General features: G+C 42.5%; 1 protein-coding gene and 1 pseudogene across 1 annotated transcript; both read left to right on the top strand.

Annotated features, from left to right (window-relative positions):
• Nucleotides 1-1,321: 1,321 nt before the first annotated feature.
• Nucleotides 1,322-4,544, top strand: LOC134284044 (uncharacterized; annotated as a pseudogene).
• LOC134290785 (uncharacterized) lies at nt 4,448-6,139 on the top strand (the record flags this gene model as incomplete). Its single annotated transcript, XM_062857983.1, has 1 exon — nt 4,448-6,139. A coding segment is annotated over one exon (891 nt), but the record flags the coding sequence as incomplete, so codon positions are not given.
• Nucleotides 6,140-12,103: the final 5,964 nt, after the last annotated feature.

The following is a 12,103-nucleotide window of genomic DNA, read 5'->3' as shown; positions in this document are numbered from 1 at the left end:
AGTGCCAACTGCCAATGCGAATGAGTGAGGTGATGCCTACAGGATCGTGATGGCCAAGACGAGAGGTGTAATAGCTCCTAGAAACCACTTATGACCCTGGGAGCTCCTGCTGGCCCTGAAGGAGCCAGCCTAAACTCCAAGCAGCTGGTCTAAGCCGCGGCCGCTTCCGGGGTGGGCATACAAGGCCTCTTTTGCATCCAGGTCCCAGGGCGTTGAACGGAGGGAGAGCTTGAGATAAGAAAAATAGTACAGCAAAGACAGTTACATACTTTTCATTACGTTTATTGGACGAATACGGTGTGAGCAAGAAGATGGCGTAGTGGAGCATTGGTCGGCGTCACGCTGGAGAGTGGGGGGGGGGCGTCTTAGTACGCCGTCAGGCCGCCACCCAGCGGGAGAAGAGCGTACAATGTTGTGTGATTCCCCAGCACTGTTGACTGGGCGAGGAGCGTCATTGATCTCGGTGAAGAGCGGCACCTATTACATCGAAACGCGGCATTGGCCGCGACAAGCGGCGACGTTGACAGCGACGAAGGGCGGCTTCGGACGCCGAAAAGGACGGCATCGACCGCTGCGTGGATTGATGAAGAAGGGTGGTGTTGGTCGCTACGTGGACTGGAGTTGGCCGCCGCGAAGAACACAATGCGGCTTTGGTCGCGATGATGCACGGTGAGGCGGCGAGTGAAAACGTTGGTGGCCGCCGTGAAGAGTGGTAGTGGCCTTCACGAGGATTGGCGACGGAGGGTGTTGGTCACCGTAATGCTGACCGAGGTTTGGCGACCACAATGTTGGCCGCTATTTTGATTGGAGTGGAGCGTCAAGAATTGTAGCACAGCGCGGCCTTGGCGGCAAATGGAAACAGCGGTAGCTAAATTGACGGGCGGCGGTCGCCGCGACGAGGATCGGCATTGGCCACTGTTCGCTCCCAACGCGAAGTACCATTTAGATTTTGACCCTGTCTCCCCAACCAAACTAACCTCGAGTCGCCGCGAGTAATTTACGGCTCCAAACCCACTAACAATCACCCTATCACCCTCACACACACCACGTCGTTTGTGCCTGCCCACCGAGCGATGACGTAATGATTGATCATGCAAGGATCGACCGACCAACCACGCGTAGCCGCGTGTCCTTATGTGCCAGCCGACGACGACCGAATCATCGCACCACCGCCTATGTAAATGGAAGATTCCATCATAGCCACAGCGCAGCGCATGCAGTTTTTTTATTGGTGTAATCGGCATCGAAGACACCATTGGTTACGTTGACATACTTAGCAACTTGTTGATTGTTACCAACTAAGAAACATTTGTTCCAAGGGGTGGTCACTCTACACAGTGTGCCAAATACATGCTGGGCACATCTTTGGCACAATATATCACAATCATAGGCACCGTTGGAAAAACAAACCTTCTTTGATTAAAAACAAAGCTGACAGTCAAAACAGTTACCGCCAAGTTACCGCAAATGCAAACGGGACATTCGCGTCGCGCGTTGCCGCGTGTTTTATGATCTGCATTGGACGTATGTTTTTGAAACCGATATGGAGACAACCATAGATCTGGTAAGTCATTTTAGAATGTAATGAGTTCGATATTTGGTGATCCCAAGTGTGATTAGACCCTTAGGAGAACCTTCCATGTACCATGGACCAAGCCATGGACTTTGTTAAGGTACTTTAAAAAGATCATAATATTTTTCAGACATACTTTTGGAGCAAACTAGAAGCTGAGTATGGAACCATTAGCAAGCACATAAAACATATTTTAACGATTCAAAATTTATGCAATCAATCACTTGCACGGCTTACCGAAGAAAGGATTGCCAATATAGCGAACAATATGCGCCAAATTGCTCCCGTGTTGAAGGAAGAGTCAACCTTAGGTGACTTGTTTCATTTTTATTAACGTGATTTTTAACAATTACTAATTAATTAATCGCAGGTGGCACACCTCTGGTGGATATATACGGCAGGTTTTATGCGCATAGGCCAGAATCTTTTGAATTCCTCGAAGGCGACGTGATGTGTCTTTTGGAGCTGGCACATATTGTCGCATTGAAAGGGATTCGCGGCTTCATTCGGCAATTGAAAGGCCCCTGTAACCGACTCCAATCACATTCCAACCAACAACCTTCAATGGATTGCAAAGATTCGCAAATGTATGCAAGCAAACTACGAGACAAAATTTTACTGTTTTTTGCAGCATTGTAAGTACTTTGCATTTTTTTAAAATAACATTCAAGAAAACAGCATTAAAATAATTATTTAAATTGTTTTCAAACAATTTTCACAAAAAAAAAATCATGAATAGAAACATGTATTTTTAGGCCTGTTGATTATTTATTTATTTTTTTTTTCAAGAAACATTGAAGATCCACACTATGACCAAAAGTTGGCAATTCTGCAGAATATTCAAGTAGATACAAAGCTTATAGAAGGCAAATGGATGGCAAGTGTTATCTGCCCACTTTGCGAAGAAAAAGAGAAGCATACGACTATATCATTGAGTATGGACAGAACGGGTAATTGGCATATATTCAGTTTTACTCGCCACTGCAATTCCATGCACTTCAAGTTACCGCCAACCAAAGTCAACTGTCGAAAGCGTAAAAGTGTGCCAATGTTCAGCATAACGCCAATCAACGATACAGAACATTCACCAGAGAAACAATCACGCTCGCAAGACTCTGCTGATCTATCATTAGTTGGAAATAGCCTCAAAGGACTCAATAGTAAGATCATAAGTCAATAACAACCCAGTAAAGAATTAAGTATAAAACAATCTATTACAGATCTTGAAGATAACCTAGTAGATCCACTGCAAGTAGAGAAAAATTCGATCGACGATTTGCTAAATACCTTACCTAAGTCAGTGGGTCAAAGCATTGATACCTCAGAAGGGTCATCATGCGTTGAAGTAGATGGAAATATTGCCAGAGAAACAATGCTTAATCAGCACGAGGATATTACTCTAACAGATTCACGCAGTTCTGAGTTCCAAGATGTTGACTATTTGGATTTTATTGAAGGTACTTGTAATCTGTGAATTAATTAATTGATTAATTAATAATCTCATATAAAAGCAAGTATAAAAGCCGTTTTTTTAATTTTCAGACATGGCTACATCCCCTAACAGTAACGAAATTGTTCATCAGTTTTCGTGGTCAGAAGGTACGCGCCATGTGGATTAAAAAACTTAAAATTGAAAATCATCGTTTGACTAATTCCATCAATTAATAAACTGTTATTTCCTTTTGCACTACCCTTTGTCAAACCAGTGCCATATACAGAGTTTACTGATAAAGAGTGAATGGATTTTTATGAACATTTTTATTGTAGAAAGAGGTACGGATGGAAATGTATCGGAAAACTGACCAGTTGGGGTATGCCGGCCGAACACCTCAACAAAAATCTGGACAAGGTCGACAGAAGCAAATCACTTTTTAAAACGTATGACAAGCTCAATCAACAATCGACGATTTATAGATCACGTGGAATGCGTTACACCGAAAATGAACTAGACATTGCAGCCTATGAGTACATGACAGGCGGAAATTGCAATTATCAGTTCAAAAAAGCTAACATGGTGCTTCCCAGCGTAAAAACTGTAAAACGCCATATTGCTCAACATACTAGTGATACACAAGAAGGAAAATTAATGATAAAACCACTATTAAAATACCTAAAAGCTAATGACTACCCGCTCGTTGTAGCGTTGAGCGAAGATGGGACAACCTTGTCTCCCAATCCAGAATTCGATCCACGAACAGATTCTACTCGTGGCCTAGTCGCTCCGTTAAACGAATTTGGTATGCCCACTCAAGAAATATTCAAAGCTACTTCTGCTGTTAAAATGATCGACGATATAGAAAAGTTTCCAATCGGAGAATATCTATATGTTGTTATGGCGACCCCAATGGTTGTTGGAGCGTCGCCGTACTGCATATTTTATATGTGTAGTGACAATAAGTTTACCCACACGGATGTAATTAAGCGATGGAACTATATAGAAAAATAATTGCAGTTGGTAGGAGTAACTGTTGTCGCCCACGCATCAGATGGAGATCCACGGCTTTTAAAAGCAATGCGAGAAAGGACCTGTATACCAAGCGCAATCCACAGTACGTTGTATGGTGATTATTTTGTTGTTAATACTGATGAAGAACCGGTTTGTATGCAAGACATCATACATCTTGTAAATAAATTACGACATGCTCTACTGGATCCCAAAAAACAAATGCGTTTAGGTAACATCCTAGTTGTTTCACAAATTCTACTTGATCATCGGTACAGTTACCCCACAAGTTATGAACACTCGTTTGATTCAAGAGTCATTGATAAATAGTGGTCAAAGTTGAGAGGGTTAATTGATGTGACATCACTGTACTGATTTCTGCAAGTTAATAACATATTATAATAATATAGTACACGAGTAAAAATATTATTTCAGGTGACTACGTTGTCTCATCGACTATGTTGCAACAGATGATGATCAATGGACAAAAAGCGATCCATAAGCTGAATCCTACAGACTTGAACGCAGCAGATCGTATGAAGTTTGACCCGACATTGAAATTGATTTCGGAAGATCTTATCAACCATCTAACAGACGTTGTTCATGATAGTCTTGGAATTGCCACTTATTTAAAAATAATGCGAAATATTTATGTGGCATTCTATGAGCAGCAGTTATCACCTACCGAGCGCGTAAATTCAGTTTATATGTGCATTTTAAGGACATCACTATTTTTCCTTCGTGCTTGGCGTCAAATATGTATGAAACAAAATAAAACGATTAAACATTGCCCTACATCGAATGCTTACATATCGCTGGAACTGAGTGCTCATGGGCTAGTGAAGTATATGGTGAGATGTCGGATTGCCAATACTCCGGAGCAATTTGTTGTACAAAATATGACAAGTCAACCCTGTGAAACGACATTTCGAGAGCTACGATCTATGACAACAGTCAACCATACATCCGTGAATTTTACGATGATGGATGTTGAACAACGTTTTCAAAAAGTTCAGATGAAACTTCTGATTGCCTATCGCAGAAAACACGAGATGACCTTCCCAAGCCTCCAGAAGCAGGAGCACAAGATGCGCATGATGAAGACATCACATCTCCCAAACGACGATGAAATTCGAAAGGCTATTGAAACCGCAGAACAAAACGCGAAAAACTTACTAATATCCCTCGGTATCCAGGAAAGCCAACTAAACTTCAGAGAAATCATAGATATTCGAATGTCAAAACCAAAATCTGATTTCGACTTTATTATCATAAATGAAAATCAAATGCATAATAACATTACGGAAGGTGAATCACTTTAAATTGATACATATTTGTTTGAAGTTTTTACAATTTATAAAATTAAGAAAAAGTTATGCAACACATTCACATTACACTAAAAGTTTGCTTATGGTCAAAACCTTACTTAGAACAAATTTATAAAATTTCAGAGGAAGAAACCGTTTATGAAGCTGACACAGAAGAAACTTCAAGTTCAAATCAAGGTTCAAATGCTGGTTTTGAATCTGTTTTCATTGAAGAGACATGTAATGAGAGTGAAACCTCAAACATATTGGTAGAAGAAGCTGATGACATTTTTGCTAGAGCTGGTGGAGCGCTGCTCTTGCGGTCATGTACATTAGGGAATAACCGACATGTTTTCCGTATTAAAGGAAAAAATGGAAAAATTATGAAAGTCAAGAAATCCCTTATTCTATGGATGATTTCGTCCGGAAGATTTAAAAGAAGCAATGATCGGTTACGACGGTTTTACCAACTGCGTACCAAAGAAGTCGACAACGTTTATTGTAATTCTGTTAAACAATATCTAAGCATCGGGGACTGGGTAGCGTTCCAAGGAAACCGTATTTGTCAAATTACGAATTTTCAGTACAAAACAGGTAAATAATTGATAAGATATCAAACATGTTGCTCACAATATAGTTATTTTTCAATAACCCGTTGCAGGAAAAACGAAATCATGTACTTTAAAAACTATTCCAATATTTAACCCTGCGGACGGAGAACAGAGGGACATCCTTGTTTTGGGAAATTTTTATGAGCTTCAGGATCGTACATTGCATCTGAAGAACGAAAAGCACAAGTATGCTGACGTCAAAGAATACTTGTCGCACGTTGAGCAACCGGATCCCAACTCCAAGAGTTTGATACTATCGGCCGATGCGATACACCATTTGGATAAGCTGAACTAACTATATGTTCAATAGATATAAACATAACAATAGTTTCAGTACCTATGGAATAAAAAATAGAATAAAATAGAGAAAATAAAATAAAAATATAATAGAAATAGAAGCCATCATTTCCCCTTTGAACTTCTTTACGATGACGTCACGTTTGCTATAATCACTGCGTGATTTTCACTCTAGTGAAAACCGATGAACATCTAGTGATTTTTTGATTTTGAAAACACCGCAAATGTGTCCATTACTGTTCACTCGTTTCTCAAAAGTATCAAGAAACTTCTAATTTAGCTTGCACTTGAGGTTTTTCATAATTTACGAACTTATTGATACGAACGATACTTCAATATTGTATACACAAACTTCTCTTTTGTATACACATGCATTAATGTACATAGAGCAACCAGAACATATTTCTCAGAACAAAACAATCTTGAAATATTCATTAAAGGTCATTAAATGTAGCTACACATTTTATTATCGAAAACATTCGACTTCTGACTTTTTGTGTTCTTACAATATACAGTACAGGCACATCAGGAATTCATAGAAAGAGATCGTTTGGGCGTTTGGGTATGCACGAGTTGATTATTCATGGTCCTATGTTTGTACCGTTGTAACGTCTTGAACTGACATTCTCTTGCAAGGATCCTGCTGCCGTTCGTGCAGTATGTTACACAAGTTCACACACCTAAATCGTTCAAGTTCAAGCAATGGCAGATATCTGAACAAAATGCTGCAATGGAAATATGGGGTTGACCAAATTAAATTAAAATTAAATAGTAGAAATGATGAACAAACCTATATGCATAAGTGCATTATCTGTCAAATATACCAGATTGATAAACATTCCAAACCTTTCACAAACATGCGCTGGCTACTATGTCAGGCACAGTTTGGGCACAGTCGGCACGTAGGCAGCACATCTGAAGCACGCTAAACTGTGTAGAGTGACCACCCCTTGATTTGTTCATTCCAATTCCAACTCTCCTCAAGAACAGTTATTAAATCGTTACTTCCTTCAACTTCAACCACTGTGTTTTACTGCATATCAAGAGGTTATGGGCGACTCACGGAAGGAAGCGGTTCACGGAATAATCCCGTTTTCCGGAACCGGATACGAAAATTGGAAGTTCCGTGTGGAGAGGTATTTGAAGTCCGTCGAGCTATTGGATGCGGTTACCAAGGACCCACCAGCTACTGCGGAGGACCAAGCCAAGTTTCAGAAGATGGACAACAAGGCGGCGAACGTGATTATATCCTTCATCCATGATGATCTTCTGGATCTGATCCGCGAGAAGACCACTGCGAAGCAAATCTGGACCGTTTTGGAGAATGTGTACGCTAAGAAGTCGGTGTCCTCGCAAACGTTTGTCCGGAAGCAGCTCGCAAGACTGAAGATGACGGAAGGTGCATCTATCAAGGACCATTTGAAGGTATTCGACGAGTTGGTGAGACAATTGAAGTCAGCCGGCGCGAAGCTAGAAGAAGCCGACATGGTCTCTCAACTATTTGTGACGCTGCCCGAATCCTACGATCCACTCGTGACGGCGTTGGAGAATCTCGGAGAAAAGGACCTTACCCTGGAAGTTGTACGTGAGCGATTGCTGGCCGAAGAGTTGAAGAAGTCTGACAGGATGGTTGATACGACTAAGGAGAAGCCTGCAGCCTTCGCTGGATTCAAGCAAAAGCCACGTAAGTTCATGGGAAAGTGTAGAAGGTGCCAGAAGAAGGGTCATATGGCAAAGGATTGTCGTGTCAAGCTGCAAGGAGAAGCCAACGTAGTTGCAGAATCCGAAGGCGTTGCGTTCATGGTTGGTCGCCAGCAATCTGTGGATGCCAGACGTGACAAGGTGACTTTCAAGCTGGATTCCGGGACAAGCCATCATCTCGTAAATGACAAGGCGGTGTTCAAGTCACTGGAGAAGCTGGAGCAACCTGTCGTTATCGGTGTGGCAAAAGACGACCAGTCGATGATTGCGAGACACAGAGGGACGATTTGCGGAATCAACCGTCAAGGTGTAAGTATGACCATCTACGACGTGCTGTTCATCCCGGAGTTACGAGCAAACTTGCTGTCGGTGAAGCGTATGACCAAAGCGGGCGTAACGGTGAGCTTTGGACCAACAGTTGGAGAAATGAAGTTCAAGAATTCGGTGATTGCGTTGTGTCCGCTGAGAGGTGATTTCTATGAACTGGACTTGTTCTTCTCCAACGGTGGATCGGCCAATCTGTGCACTGATCAAGACGTCAACCTTTGGCATCGTCGCTTGGGCCATATTGGTGGCAGCAATTTGGAAGCACTCGTGAAGTTCGATATGGTCACAGGTATTTCAAGATTGAGTGGTAATTTGGATTTTTGCAATGCATGCGTGTTTGGGAAGCAGTGCCGTGAACCATTCAACGGCACCCGACCACGTACCACTCGTCCTTTGGAGAGAATACATTCTGATGTTTGCGGTCCGATCACCCCTGCTGCATGGAATGGTTCACGGTACTTCGTCTCGTTTGTCGATGATTTTACCCATTTTGCAGCCATTTATCTTATCAAAAAGAAATCCGAAGTTTTTGACAAATTTCGCTGCTATGAGGCGATGGCGACTGCTGCGATGGGCAATCCTATATCAAAGTTAACAGTTGACCAAGGCCGCGAGTACTGCTCCAACGATCAAAGACGATATTACGAAGAAAAGGGTATCCAAATCGAACCTACGGCAGCCTACACTCCTCAGCAAAACGGGGTGGCTGAGAGATTTAATCGGACGATCATCGAGAAGGTCAGGTCAATGCTGATTCAAGCGGGCGCTCCCAAAACCATGTGGGGTGAAGCGGTACTTGCTGCAGTCTATTTGGTTAATAGAAGTCCGACACGTGCTATTGCTGATCGCAAGACTCCTGCTGAACTTTGGATGAAGCTAAAACCAGATTTGGCCAAACTTCGGGTGTTCGGATGCAAGGCTTTCGCGTGGATACCATCGCAACAGAGGAAGAAGCTGGACCCGAAGAGCAGAGCGGCGGTCATGGTTGGATATGCACCAAACGGCTACCGCCTGTGGGACGTGGAAACCAAACAGATGTTCATATCCCGGGACGTCAAGTTTCATGAAGGTTTATTTCCGTTCGCTGAGAAGAAACAACCTGATTCTCCATTGATTGTTGTACCGTATTTATTTATTTATTTATTTATTTGAATACTTTCAACTGATCGTATTGATCTCATTGAAATCTTATAACTATTTTTACAAATGAAATCCTTAAATACAGGAACTGAATACACTAACAACTAAACACAAGATTCTACATATTAGCAACATAACAAAACCTTTCACAAAAATACATTTTTTTTACGAAACACGCATTCTGAATAAATAACGCAAAATAATGGAATATACATACAACCTTATCCGTTCCATGAATGCCATGAGAAACTCTGATTTATAAACTGGCGGTATTTCACTCCTTTAGGCCATGTGGAAGGTTTCATTGCAAGCGACTTCAATCTACTATCCACAGTTACTTTAAAGGAAACATAGTCTGAATCATTCAATTCTCTTCCTTTCGGTACTAAAATCTTAACATTTATTTTGTTCCGATTCATCGGTTTTTAGACATTTGCGTACAAGTTTATCAATATCACCTTCCGTGTTTCGAATCGCAATATTCGTTATGAACATAGAAAAAGTCTCTCCACACTCGGCTTCATTTGCACTCGCAGCTTGGTCGACAGTTGTATTTCGCATTTCAGACACATCCATATGATCAGGTTTGGTTCCATTGAAAAGACATCCTCGAGTCGGCAACACAGGAGTAGAGTGTACCACTTGATCTGGTTCTTGTTGTACATGTTTGGGGAGGACCGCTGAGAGCGTTTCAATAATTTGTGCAACTTTGAGTTTTAGCTCAGCAATATCGGCTTCACAAGAAGTTGAATTCCCGGGCGAATGGTCCTGTTGTTCTGCTTCGTCATTAGCGTCACGTGTATCGCAGTAGTGCTGCAAGCAACTATCACACATCCACAACACATTTTTGGCAAACAGTGCAGACATAGTTGCGTCAGAAAGCCCTACACAAGCAGTGTGATATCGCTTTGCGCATCTGCCTTCGCATATCGTATAGCGTTCATTGTCACGGTCGATAATGTGCGAACACTTATTGCACTGTATTGTTTTAGCTCGATTGGGGGACATATTGAGCGAGCTTCGATGACTACGTTGCGTTGGAGAAGTTTACAACTCGTTTAATCACACTTCACGTTTGTTTGTCGTCCCGCGACTATGTGCAACAAATTAAGTGGATGCGAAAGTCACTTCACAAACAGAGACAACAATTTTAACCGTTATTATTCACAAACAAAATCTGGTAAAACTACCCGCACGCAAAAACAAACCGTTCAAAAGCGGCGAAGCACATATGACCTTGAACTGGAAGTTGATGATGAAACCCAAATCGAACCGCTGAATGCACCACGGGCCGAGCAAGAGGGGGAAAACGTAGATCAAGCTGTCGGACCAGGTGCGATGCTTCTGACTGATGACGAATCTGATGATGATGCTGAACCGCAGTCTTCAATACCGGCAGCGCTCCCTTCGCAACAAGAACATGGTTCAAACCTTGACATGGCAACCACGAGGCATAGCGAACGGGAGCGCAGGCTCCCCGGTAAGTTTAAAGATTTCTTGACTGGAAGGATTTTTTCTGCCGTTCAATATCCACCTACAGATGTTGATGAAACCCCAGATGATGTCGACGCAATTCCCGTGTGCTCAACCGATGTACCACAAACATACCGAGGCATATTTGGCCGTCCCGATGAAGAACATTGGCTTGCAGCTGTGAACGATGAACTCAACTCGCTGAAGCAAAACGATGTTTGGCACCTAGAAGAGTGTCCGGAAGGGATCAAACCAATCAAATCGAAATGGGTGTTTCGCATAAAGGAGGACGAAGACGGGAATCCGATCCGCTATAAGGCACGTCTCGTGGCCAAGGGATTTCAACAGAAGCCTGGACTGGACTATGGCGAGACGTACGCACCGGTGGCAAGAATGGCTACAATTCGGACTGTCCTGGCTGTAGCTGTTCAGCGTAAGATGCACATTCAGCAACTAGACGTCAAGACAGCGTTTCTATACGGCGATCTGGACAAAACGGTTTACCTGGCAGTTCCAAAAGGCGTTAAGGCAGCATCCAATCTTGTGTGTAAGCTGCGAAAATCGTTGTATGGATTGAAGCAAAGTCCCCGATGCTGGAACAATAAGCTGAACGCAACGCTTCTACAAAATGGATTTTCACGTTCAAAACATGATTATTGCCTCTATGTCAAGATCAACAGACACGGAAATGTCTACATCATTATTTACGTTGACGATGTCCTAATTTTTGGAGACCAAATGAGCGCAGTATTGGAAACGAAAAAGATGCTATCTCAGAAATTCCAAATGACGGATTGCGGAGATGTTAGCTGCTTCCTGGGTATGAAGATCCAATATAACAGGGAAGAAGGAAGACTGTGCCTGTCACACGAAGCTGGCATCAATCGTATTTTGACCAAGTTCGGTTTGCAAGACTGTAATCCTGTTAAAACGCCTATGGAGAAAGGCTGCCAGCTGCCAACTGCTGATGGAGTTCCAACAAACCAACCATATAGGGTGCTCCTTGGCAGCATCATGTATACCATGTTATGTGTTCGCCCCGACATCAGCTATTCCGTTGGATACCTTGGTAGATATCAGCAGAACCCTGGAAACTGTCATTGGCAAGCCCTGAAGAGAACAGCTCGTTACCTGAAAGGGTCGCAGAACTTGAAGCTACAATACACAAGAAAGAAAAACTCTCCCACTCTGCTAGGATATGCTGATGCAGATTGGGCTTCGGATGCAGTTG

The sequence above is a fragment of the Aedes albopictus genome, chromosome 3, assembly GCF_035046485.1.
Source record: "Aedes albopictus strain Foshan chromosome 3, AalbF5, whole genome shotgun sequence".
In the NCBI taxonomy this organism is placed as follows: domain Eukaryota; kingdom Metazoa; phylum Arthropoda; class Insecta; order Diptera; family Culicidae; genus Aedes; species Aedes albopictus.
The sequence above is the reverse complement of the archived record's forward strand: the minus strand, read 5'-3'. Positions and strand labels throughout refer to the sequence as shown.